At 38.2% G+C, this 13,137-nt stretch overlaps 1 protein-coding gene across 7 annotated transcripts in view; it reads left to right on the forward strand.

Moving 5' to 3' along the window:
• Positions 1–13,137, forward strand: part of PPP2R2C (protein phosphatase 2 regulatory subunit Bgamma) — a 201,242-nt gene that overhangs the window by 161,073 nt on the left and 27,032 nt on the right. For all 7 annotated transcript variants that reach the window (XM_061468598.1, XM_061468637.1, XM_061468650.1 and 4 more), the window contains one exon: positions 11,118–11,282. In XM_061468598.1, coding sequence (XP_061324582.1) covers positions 11,118–11,282 — 165 coding nt within the window. The remainder of the gene's footprint in view (positions 1–11,117; positions 11,283–13,137) is intronic.

The raw sequence follows: 13,137 nt of genomic DNA on the forward strand, positions 1-13,137 counted from the left end.
ATTGGAAGAGTTGAGCCTGGCTGTGAAAAGCTAATTACAGCTGAGGCCTTTGCATTCTTGGCAAAGACCAGTCTCTTCCTTTTGCTGCAGTTGCTTTTAAAGAAGTTAAATTAAGGTGATTTGAGCATAGCTATAGCCTTGGGATAATTACTGCATTGCAGATTTATTGTTTAATAAAAATATGAATTTGTTAATCAGAATGCATAATTCTGTTACTTATCACTCCTGTCCATACACAACCGGAATGAATAAGTATGTGATTATGTTATCCTTTTAATGGATTTCTTTATCTAACCCTCTGTCTCCTGTAATACATATGCCCCCAAATAGAGACCCATACCTATTATTTTGTTGCTGCAGAGGTAAGGAAAAACATAGCCTGAGTCATTAAAATACTCTTGGCTTTGAAAACTGTATAGTGTGTTGCAAAAAGGAGAAAGAAAATTGGTTGGAATTGCAGCAAATGATAAAGAATAGTGTGAAATCCTAAGCCTGTAAAAGCCATTTCAGAACTCTTTGGTAGTACATTAAAGGACACAACTGGGATTTCACTGTATTCATGTTTGTGGAGTGATCTAGGCAGCACAACTATAGAAGATGCTTAGGATTTTACAATAGGCACAAAGATGTCTTTTCACAGATCTCCACAGAGCCAGTTGCTTTCCAATTTAATTGGAACTGTAGCAAACAAGTTTCTATTTTGTACCAGCCATCCCCTTTAAAATATCATTATCTCAAGCTTTCTCAAGTTTATTGCTATCAAAGAGAAAAAGAGCACTTAGTAGAGCTGAAATTAATGTTAGTGTCACCAAGCCGATTTCCTTTTTCACCCTAGTGGTTTATTCCATTAGAATTTTCAGGTTTTATCCAGAATCTTAGGTCCTTGGCAAAGAGGGACTTGGGAACTATAGTAAGCAATATTAAATTACAGATAAAGGGTCACATCACAGAGCTGATTCTCAGCTAAGTAGCTCTCATATTTTGTGTCTGCAGTCAATGAAGTTATTTCTGTGGAAATGGGCAACAGGATTCAGGATTTATTGTCTTACTAATTTTATTTCTTCAGTCAATGAGTTTTATTCAGTATGGTGTCAGTGTGGAAGCTTTTAAATTGCATGCTTGTTTCCCTCCGGATTAATTTCTCATTGAAGCATTTTAAAAATGAGCCAGGTGCAGGTGGTGTATCCAACTTGAAAAACATGTATTATGAATTTATTGAAAGTTAGACAAAAAAGCCATTTACACAGTTCTAGGTACAATTATACGAAAAGATAATGTATAAATAATTTAATCAGCTCTGCCAGAGGGGAGAATTCTCTTAAATGAGTCTAATTACTCTTGCTCCCATGTGAGTTTGGTCTTGAAATTAACCTTGCAAAGCACAATCTTTTGCAGAGAATTAGCATAAAAGATAAGAAAACATAACTTGCTTTGCTCATTAGCTAAAATCTTTTTGCTTAAAGGGTATTCCATACGAGAATGGAGATGTCAAAAAACACTCACATGGTCATCTCAGGTATTGTAAAGCCTGATCTGTTTGAGACTTTAAAACCTGAGAACGTGGAGGCTTTTTGGACTATCAAAGTAGGAAGGGCACTTCTTACTGCAGACATTTCTCTCTTTTCTGTTGTCATAATACACACTGACAAGGACTGCACTTTAGTAGTGTAATTCCATGTGAAATTGCAATAGTTAATTAAGGTCACTTTTAGGGCCTTCACAGTAAAAATGCTCTGTAAAAAAGGGCAATAGTAACTTGGCCATAACCAGTGTTCTAAAAGGACATCAAAGAAATAGGCAAAAAGCTGTGAATATTGCACCCCTTTGCTTTGCAGAATTGTCTTGGTGTGTCAGAGTTTTGGAATCTGTATTTCTCTGCAGTGCCTAGAGATCAAACTAATGGGCTTTTTTGTAAATCCTTTCACATAAATTAAGCAACTAGATAAGAAGTCCTGCCAAAAGGATTTAATCAGGTGTCATAAATTTTAATGTAGATGATTTGGAAAACTTTCACTATGGAGTTTCTCCTGAAAATTGAATCTGTTCCTCATTTTCATTTCCATGTTGTTCACGTTCAGAGATTTTTTGACAGTGCAAGTTGCAGTCAGAAATGTGAGTATAAATTCTGAATGCAAGCCTTTATTAGTATTTTTCAAGTAGCTATTTTTCGGAAGTATCTGGGCAGGTTTGAATATATTTTATTTGACTCTTTCCAAAACAAGCATGCCGGGAGGGGACAACATTATGCTGTAGAAGACACTTCTAATGAGCTAATTTCTGCAAAAAATCAGTCCTTTGTGACTTGAATTGTAACTTGAGTTAAAATATGGAATTATTCTACTCTGCTGGGGTACAAATACTGCTGTATTGGGGGTTTGCGAAAGGTATATGGAAGATTAAATTGCATCAGGAGTGAAAAATCCCCACCAAAATGCTCTAAAGAGCCTGTACCCTCCAGCTAGAAGTTCTGTGTCTGCCTTTTAACAGGCAGATCTTCCTCAGCTGTGTGGGATTTTAATAATTAGCAAGAAGAAAATTCTTGATGGTATTACCTGGTAGTGCAAATGTTATTCCTGAAAAGAATGTTATCTCTTCTTTGTGGGAAACAATCCCTGGCTACTTTTAAGATAGATTTTAGGAAGTTATGTATGTTGTATTTCTCTGTACTGCCAGGGACTGGATTCAGCAGACCAAGTAGATCCCTCTCAGTTCTCTTTTAAGTACCTCACTGATTTCAGAAAAGCAGGTTTGTGGATGATGAGATGATATTGCTTTAGTTTATCATGTATCCTTGCTTTATTGTGTTGAAGTTGCACTCTTTCTGTGGAACCCTTGCTAGTATGTGATACATCGTGCCACTTACCATACTACATTGAATAGTACTGCCTAAGAGAAGCTGGGCTAGGTGAATTAATAAGTCTCTTCTATTAATAATTTATATGTACCTGAAGCTCTTCTGGTATTTATGTTCCAAATGTAACGTTAAGCATCCCTCAGTAGTTTGAGACAAACCATGATTAATTAATATGCAAATACATCAACTAAACATGACTTTGCAGCCTTTCAGTGACTGAGTAATGTACAGAAAAAAATGCAGATGTGCTTTTAGAAATTCAGGTCTTCCTCTGTTGACTCATCCACTTAATTTTGCTCTCAGCTGTGTATATGCAGATAATGATTTCTTTGCTCTTCAAAATTTGAATGTGCATATGGTTGTCACTAAAGCAGGCATGTGACTGTGTCTACAGATGAAATGCAGGCGTTCTGTTCTAAAAAAACAAGCCCAAAATTCCATTCTTAAATAAATTACAATTTTCCAGTAGCTAGTTCTACATTCATTTTTCTGTAAGTAAATTAACGGTTTCAATGTGTACGAACAGGCCTACCGAAGAGAAAGCTTCGACATTCAGAAAACGTGTACACAGGGCCCTTAGTGACATGGTTTAGTGGTGGATTTGGGAGTCCAGGGACAATGGTTGGATTTGATGATCTTAAAGGTCTTTTCCAACCTGGTTGATTCTATGATTGTAACTTGAATCATGTTAAATACTCTTTCTTAGCAGTGCTATTCTACAATTCTTTGCTTCCAACAATTGTTCAAATGTTGCAGGTACTCCATAGGCAGTTTCTCTTATGTATTAGATTTGTTTGTCTTCAACTTGCGTACAGCAAAGTCTGTGATATTTACTGAATGTATGGCAGTAAAAGTAATTTCCTATATTTGACTAAGTACATTTGAAATATGTTGATTCTCAAGTAATATTTGTGTAATGGAGACTTGGGGCTTTCTTGCTGCTTTCTGGTTTTATTCTACTGAGATAATAGGAATACAAAGTAATTCTGATGTTACAAAGATCAGAGTGAGAGCGCTTAAATTCACAATGGGTCTTTAAGCTGGTCTGCATTCTAGGGAAAAACTCCGAAATATAAATGTAATAATAACAAGAGAACCTCTCAAAACCAACTAAACAAGTCAAAAACAGTGAATACGTGCTGGAGTACTATGAGTAAGGAGGGTAAAGACCACTATATCAGAATCCAGAACTATTGCTCTTGCTGGCCCTTAGACTTACCTTTGCCAAGTCTTTACCACTTCATGCTTCAGTTTCATTATCTCTAAAACATTGACACTGGTTCTAACTCTCTTGCTTTGAACTTTATGTATGGAAAATATTTCCTAATACTACTTCTAATCTATTGTCAAGTGTCTTCAATTGTGAATGAAACTTGAGATGGAAAGTCCAAAAGTTGCAGCTCTGATTCAGAAGTTTGGTATCTAAGTTCTGTCCCTTGATTCCTCTTCAGCCTTTGACAAACCTTGTTAGTCCCTTAGTGCTGAGGGACTCTGATTCTTATCAGTTGCCAGTTAAAAATGTGCTACCTTGGTTCCTAAACACAATTTAAGGGTATGAATGTTCATCTATGTGTTCCTCATGCTTTATTAAGTTTTATGGTGTTAGAAGGCAGAAACAGAGAGCTAAATTAGGCATGAATCTGACTGAAGCTTTAGATATTAAACTGTGAGGAAACACAGGCCATCATGTACTGACAGTGCAATTACACTGTGCATAATTGTGAGGCCATTGCCCAAGAAGCACAGCTCCAGCATGCAGACCTCCTTGTTATCTACACCCTATAAATCTGTATTACCAATAAGACAGGAGGTTGTACTGAGTATATCATTTTATCTCTGTGTGAGCTTGATCTCAGCGGTAGCTTAGTTTTTATACCTCTTGTTTACCTAAAATGGCCAAATTCTCTTTTGTGGCTAGTTCTAGCTGAGTAGCTATGTTGTAGCTGAGTAGCTAGAAAGCTACTAGCTGCTCTAGCTACTCTAGCTGAGTAGCTAGAAAGTTTATTGCTACTGCAGCCTCTTAAGCTATGACCATGTCTTTTTTCTCCCACTAACATCTCTTTTTCATCTAACTTAGGCTGCAATCTTCGAGTTAAGAAACCTCAGAAGTCCACAGAACTGTGTAAATGTCACTTAATCTCCTTGGGTGCTCTTGGTACTTGTTTTTTATATTACAAGCATTTACTTTGTGTTCGCACAGCATCTAATTGTCTATGACTTGGCCTTCCAAGTAGAGCTAGCGGGCCCCATAGCAGTTTTTACTTTTTCTGTAACTCATAATCCTGACATGAGTAAAAACACAGAAAAAAAAGCTGTCAGAAGCCTTTGAACTATCATAATGGCACCATCGAAACACCTTTGTTTTATTGCCAATCAAAATCAAGCCATTTAAATTGATACTTTTAGCAAATCACCAGCAGGGTGGGACTGTTGCGAGAGTTCCCAACTCCAGTGTGATGGCTGAAAAATGGCTGTTATAAAGTCCATGGAATTAAAAATAGAATTGGGCTGACATTGTTCTACTAAGTAATTTTCAGGTGTGGATCAATACCTTGCATTAACAAATAGTAGGCCCAAGGCAGCTTCAAGGAGCACACACTTTTCAGCAGTTTCTGCTTCTGTGGCTCAGAAGAGTCAAATGCTCTTGCATTGACTCTTATTGCAGACAAAGTAGTTGCAACTCTCTTGGGCTTTTAATGAAACCTCTATGTACATGCTTTTAGTGGAGCAGTGGGCGAATGCTGTTTGATAAAAATCATCGACACTGTGGCTATTAGGAGTACTTAGAATATACATAGTGGGCCATCTTTCTGCCTAAGGTAAAACTCTGGGACTTGAACAAAAGGCCAAATCCATTAACCTATTGACAATCCATTCCAGAAACCCTTGGTTCTTGGACAACAGGTCTGAAAGACAAAGATTCGGAAGCCTGACCCTATCCAATGGTGTCCTTACTGTCATGACATGCCTGTTGTAGAATTGTTGTTCAGCAGTGGAAACGGACAGTGTATCTTTTAGAAATGAGAAGAAAGGAGTTAACTGGATGGTTATTTAAAGGTTAAAGCTCGCTTCTTTCTTTCATAATAAGACTGATGTAATCACATCATGATGTTTCCAAGTATGCTGATTCTGTCTGTGCTCCGTGATGTACACAACATGGAAGAAAACTGTAGCCATTTGGAATTAATTCTGTCAGCTGGTGAATGGTATAGGAGTGATATAAACCCCATGTAGATGATATAGGAATGATATAACCACCATGTAGGAAGTGTAAAACTGGTAGGGCCTGATTTGCAACCATCAGAGTTCCTTCCTTGTAATGAAAATAGTGTGCACTAAATGACTAACAGAGGAAACCACTCAGAGAAATGCTTATATTAGAAGTATACACCCTCAGCGAGACCACAGTAATCAATTACCCTAAACTGAAGCCCTGGCAGCTACTATGAATTGCTATTGATTTCATCTACCCGTCAGTGTATCTTTCTAGGGCTAGGCTGGAATGTAGCTATGAGATGTAGGCAAAATTAGGAGCTGGAACAAACCTCGCTGGAAAACACAGGCAGCCACTAGGTTTGGGGAATGTATGTTATGCTGGAGTTTGTTTTTTTGGAAGTGCTTAAAAACCCAAGTTCCACTCAGGGTAAAAATGACGTGTGAGATCAGCATACATTGAAATGAGAAAGGTGAGAATTTGGTGGGGTTTTTTTGTGAAGTTACTATGGAAAATGATATCTGGCCTTCTAAAGAAAGCCTCTTTCCTCCATTGCAGTTAAATAAAGGGAGGGCAATTTTTTTCTATACTCTTCATCTCACTATAAAAATTATTTCCTTCTTGCAGTGGACCAATGTATATAAATGTTTCCAAAATAGTGCTATAAGATGCAGTCCCTTACATGCTGTAGCTTGTGAATTGCAAGTTTGTTTTCTACAAAATTCACTTTCTTGTAGAATTCCTTGATTGTTTCAGAAAGACAAAGCAGCTATTTCTTTATGCATGCTGTTTGCTTCAAAGGGAATTCAATCTGTTTTGAGGAGACTGCTATGTTTCTATTATCATGGAAAGAAACTTATTCTGGAACCTTTTTTGCTCAGCAGGAACCGTATGCGTTTTCCACATTCTCATTATACACGTTTTGGCATGAGCATAAAGCAAGCATGATCATTTATATTCTAGCTGATCAAGAGGAGAAGTCTGATTAATGTGAATTTTGGATCAAGGTGAGGGTCATCTTTGTAACCTTCACTAAAAGGGACTTTATGGAGTGACTGCTCCCAGAGGGGGATGTTTCTGTTAGATCAGTGGCCCAGAGGCAGTGGAACAAATCTTCCTCCTGTCATCCTCATTTTACTATCAGCTCCACAGCAGCAGCACAAAATACTGCATTAGAACTAAGCACACCACATAACTGAATCTTGTACTCAGATCTTATCCGTCACAACGCATATAATTGCAGGTTGTTAATCATGCCTTTCCTTACGCTCTTCCGTCCTTCCTCTCCCACTGATTTGCTTTCTCTTCCTGAGATCTCTCCCTGAAGCCTCCTTTCTCCTCTTGGTCAGATCCTGTCCTGCCTGCTCACTCCCCTACATTAGTTCTCTGTTCTTGAACAATTTTGGGAAAGCAACGTAGAAACTCTTAGTCAAGCTAAGGCTTACATTGCCTTAGGGTATCTTTGTTGCCTTTCCCAGAATTAACTCCAGGTCTTCTATTCTAGTTTTACTAACCCAATTGCAAGAATATCACCTATAACCATTGTGGTCTCCAAGCATACTAGACCTTTCATTTCCATTTTGCTATGGAGAGCATCTAGAAAATCTGTAGGGCTCTTCATATCTTTATCCCGTTTTGCTGAGCCAAGCATAGGTGGGAGATCTGGTAAGTTAGATGGCAAACAGTTGGGTTAGGAGGGACAGACCTGTTCTATTTTTTGCAAGCAAGAAGATATTTTCTGTTCCTTGCTTTAATGTCAATGAATTAAAAGATTGCCAGTGCATTCCAGACCATCACTGGTAAGACGCCACTTCAGCCTTCCCATAGAGCAAGTACCTACCAGGGATTGAAAAGCCTCATTCTTTGCAAGCATGCGTGGAAGTCAAAGGAGTCTGGAGATTTTTTCATTTTCTTAGAGGAAATTTCTACCCTGTTCAGGGACAGGAGCACCACCTTTTCGAGGACAGCATGATTATATCCTATTGCACTGCCAGTGGTGAGCTCTTTAGTGTTTCTTAGATAGCTTTGATCCTAGTTGTTCTGTCCGCACTCTGAAACTGAACCGTATGACACATGGAACCACAGGAGTCAGATGTGACTGGTATTTCAGATGTGAATGAACTGGGGGAGAGGGACAATGCCCCGCTCAAGGTATCCCGCCGTGAGATACGATTGCAAGGGTAGAGGATAGTGTAGGAGATGACTCTACAGGTTTGTGCCATTAGAATACTTTTTTCTTTAGCAATAGAATTTTCATTTAATCAGTTTCTGCCAGATTTCCTCTTCTTTGAGCTTTTTAAGTGCACCAAAGGGCCTGTTTCTGAAGCGCACTGTCTGCTCCAATTTTTTTTTCATATTTTCATGCAATGTTATGCTTAAAAGGAAGGAAAAGACACAAAGGGAAGATGGAAAAATAGAAATGCAAAATGTCTCATGGGAGATGCTTGCCCTTACCATGTCATGCTAGTTTAAATACAGTTCCCACACATCACATGTCAAGCTGTACTTGATTGTTTTCAAATAGATGGCAAAAATCATGAGAGGAGGAAAATGTTCTTTTGTGTGACACGCTCTTCTTTTGATACATTGGGTTCTGTAGCTGTCAAAGCAAAGGCTGCTTTTCCATCTATTATTACAAATGCATTTGGGGTAAGTCTCTTCGGCAACTCTCTATTCCCTTGATTGTTTACTTCAATGCAAATGTTATTGTTTTAATTTTTCTAAATCTAAGGAACTGAGGAATTGCCCGTGGTACATTTTCCCTGTGATCCTTGGTAGGCAATGAGGTTCTTTCTCAGTGGAGATTTAGATCACATCTGGAACTGCAGTCTCTTTCAAGTACTTTCTGCTTTTCTGGCAGGAGAATGGAATATTTAATTTCATTATTCAGCACAGGGTTATTCATTTCATGCAATGAAGGGAAATTCATCAATATTGTCTTCAGCATCCAGAAAAATGGTACTTACCATGACTGTTTCACATACTCTATTTATATTTTATATCTTTCTCATCACTCAGCAATTATTCATCTCTGCTGAGAGGTGAAATTCTTGTATTGAGTTACTGTAATTTCTCTGAACTCCTGAAAGCAGTTCAGTTACTTGAAGGAGATTGCTTTTACTTAAAGTAGAACTGCCTTGAGACAGTTTCACCAAATACAGATAACTGGATAAAGGTTGTATTTTCCTGTTGATTTTCAAAAGTATTTAGCGATGCTTTATAAAAGTGGTAAATCAATGTTGCTACATCTTAACATTCACTCACTAATATTATTCATGATGGGCTCTTGGAGATGGATGCAAATGTGATAGTGCAAGTAAGAGGGAGTGCAGTTGGAATGCAACGTTAATTTATTCCCAGTTGTTATTAAATGTCACAAGATATTAATAATTTTGCTGATATTTTTCTTTTTAAACCACTTGGTATATGCAAAAGAATAAAATCAGTGTGATGTATATGTCTATGCAAATTCATCAAGATAATTATCTCTGAATCTTCTGTATTATGTTTAATTATCAATGTGGGGTCTTAGATCTGCATTTTGGGGAAAGATCAAAGTATAGGATGACAGACTGTACCCTGTTCCCACAGAAATCAATCAAAGATCTTCCATTTGGGAAGTGGGCACAGTGGGAACAGAAACAGGCTTAGTATCATGATACGTGATTTCTCTTGCCATCAGTAAAACAGATTTTCTCATTTATCTTATCCTCTGAGATGTTTAAATTTTGAATGTCAGATGATTTAAATTTTGTGTTTGGGGAATCCAGGCACTGAGACGATTTGTGTTTGGGGCACTGAACAGGGACTCAGTAGTTCTGGGTTTGTTCTGTCATGCATTTCCCATGTGATCTTATGCAAATCCTTTATTGCCTCTCGCACAGCCTCGTCAGTAAAATAGGATAATGTTACTCTTCTCCTTGTTCGAAGGATTTGTTAACATTTGGATGGCTTATCTACAGTACATTGCTGAGGGCCATATGAAAATCTACAATCTTATTTAAATGTACTGCTTCACATACATATCCTTCTTTCACTTCCTTCTTCTGCATCTTCTGCTTTCTTAGAGCCTCTCATGGGACTCTCATTTTTTCTTTATAAGAAATCTTCCACAGGCTGGCCTTCTCCTCCAAATATGTACGAATAGGGTTCTGTTTTTTAATCTTAAGGCAGGTAGTATGTGTGAGTGGATATGTAGGTGTTGGATGGGCATTTTGTCTGCTACACTTGATGCAGATAATTGGTCATCCAACTAACAGGTTTGTGCTTAGGAAACTAGATTTTTGATGTATTTTCTTCTGGGTATTTTCACTTAATTATTCAGGTGTACAATTCTCTGTCACAGAAATTCAGACTGATTTCAGTAGTGAGCATTCTTTCCATAAAAACCCAGGAATACCATTTCAGATACTTCTTTTGCAAGTATTCAAATAGCAGAAGCAATACTGTGCACTTTTTTTTTTTTTCTAAAGGAAATTGTATCAGTATATGTGTGTGTTTCTGGCTTCTGGGTTTACCGTATTTGCCTTTGCAAAAAATATATTTATTGTTTGAAGCTTTTAACTTAAGCTATGTGTATTTTTTAGCTCAAGGTGCACGATCATACAAGCCAGTGAGCCTTTACTGGAGGGAGCAGATCTGAGCTGTACATTGTTCCCTACCCATCAGTATTATCTAGGATAGAGCAGTGATTTCAATAGCAGCTGCAGGAGATATAGCTATCTGCTCTCTGTTAGTTTTAATGAAGGTGAGTTCTGTATCCCCTGGAATACTGTTTCTTTGATGTCTTTGCATAGCATGGACAAATGTTGACCTAGTAATGGCATGTGCTGCAAAGCCATTGCTGAGTAGTGGCTCTTCGAGTTTGGTGTAAATGGGACAGGTATTGAAAACTAAAAACACCCTACTGCCAAAAAAATGAGTGTATATTTATCTAAAAGCATTAAATGTATGGACATTTACATGCTTCCTTCAAGAAGGCAGTAAGAGTCATTTACTAAGAGTGGTTTACCTGCAAACTGCATTTTCCTTAATAAAACTTCCATTCAGACATTGTAGATATAAAGCCAGCCAATATGGAGGACCTGACGGAAGTGATTACAGCCTCTGAGTTCCATCCCCATCACTGCAATCTCTTTGTCTACAGCAGCAGCAAAGGATCCCTGAGACTCTGTGACATGAGGGCATCGGCTCTCTGTGACAAACATTCCAAGCGTAAGTCCTTGCTTCATTGTGTCCCAGGTGTCATTAAAGTCTTACTATTCACTGACAGCATGTAGATGTTTGCATACCCAGCGTATTAACTTCTCAGTTGCAGGCACAGTTGAAAAGAAAACAGCAAAAGGAATAAACTTTTGTCATCTGTACAGATACCTATGAACTTGATAACAGTCATGTCTGTGACTGGTGTCCGTGGTGGTTCTTATTGCAGGAATCAGTGAAGAACCTACAACACTCCAGCAAAAGAAAAATGATTTGTAGCAGATGAAATACGCATGGAGGAGTATTTAAGTAGATTAGCATACTGTTTTGAATACAAAACTCCTGTTCTGAATATGCATCAAGTAAATTCTGTCACTCAAACTGCCTTCAAAATATTGAAAACATTGTCAGGATTTAGAAATGTCAAGGTCCTTCCTAAAAATTTAGCTCATCATTCCCTATATGTGATGGAGCCACCAATTCATGACAGCTCATACCTGAGACCTACATAAGAACAAGGAAGCAAAATGTTAAAACGCGAGGCTGCCTTTGTTCTCAAAGTAAACGATGAAGGAAAATGTATCTTGCTATCAGCTTTTTGTAGACTAGGTGAGACAGAATATGGTTCTTCCTGGGCACTTTGCCTTCTGCAAGCAGCCTGTTTATTCCTGATCTTCTGAGAATGAAAATCAACAGACAATGGCATTGTGAGTTGTGGCTGGTTCCTACGAGGAGCTGAGAACCCAATGAATGAACTGTGGTGGCTCTGCTTGAGCTACCTTCAGGACTGGGACTTGCAGGACATTTCCATTGTGTCTTCAGTTTCTTTTGCAATGTTGAAACATTGGGAAGGAGATTCAGGAGAAATTCTCTATGCCAGAGGCACATAAGAAGCTTTATGTCATTCGGTTCCTCCTTGAACCTTTTGAGGTAGGCGGTTCTTCGTAGTAGAGGCAGGAGGGAAGGAAGAAAACATTTGAACATTTGAGACAAAAGTGGTGCACAGATTTAGCACAGAAGGTGTTTTTTTAACTGAAGTAGATGTAGTGAAGAGCCTATGACTAGGCGTTTTGGCTGCAAGGAGAAGTGCACATGTTCCACCTCTTGGGATGTGGTCTCTAATTATAGAAAATAACCTTTAAGGACAATCTTCTAAGCAAAGAAGTGTTTTACCTTTGTTAGCTGTACCCCCTTATACTTGTAGGGGGAATTCAATACCATGAAGTGAAATGCAAGCATGACACAATCTGGCACATTGCTATGAGTTATTCTGTCCTACTTAATTGTTTTGTTCCATAATACTTCCATTTTTTTCCTGCTAATAAGGCCTCTGTGCCCCTGTAATTCAGTGCCAAATGCCAATCATAACTTACTAAAACTATACAGTAGCCCTGGATGAAAGAAGGACTTTTATGCCAGAAGGGAGTGCAAGGTCTAATGGTCATTGATTAAACCCCATTTTCCAGACCTATGAGTTAGAAAATAGCCATTTAATGTAGCATTGCTGCACTGAACTCAAGTCAAGCTCATGGAGAACCTGAATGTGTGCAATACAAAATTGATACAGCAATAGTAGAACTTCCAGAGCGTTAAAATAGGCCCGTGTACTGCTGATTGGAGTGGTTTGATTACAGTACTCAGAGGCAAGCAAAACTAATTATATAAAGCCCATCGCAACCTAAAAAGGACATATCATAAAAAACAGCCCACAAAATCAAATATTTTCTTAATTGCCTTTCTGTACCTTCTCTGTACATCTGATTTCTCTTTACAGTAGCTTTACACATGGTGTATATGCATGATCAGTACCCTGTTCTCCTAGCTCAGCTCACCTTTCAACCTTTCATCATTGACTGCATTTCTTAAC

The sequence above is a fragment of the Pezoporus flaviventris genome, unplaced genomic scaffold (genome assembly GCF_033815535.1).
Source record: "Pezoporus flaviventris isolate CSIRO_AGI_PZ_B2104156 unplaced genomic scaffold, CSIRO_AGI_Pfla_v1 ptg000002l, whole genome shotgun sequence".
NCBI classification, from domain to species: Eukaryota; Metazoa; Chordata; class Aves; order Psittaciformes; family Psittacidae; genus Pezoporus; species Pezoporus flaviventris.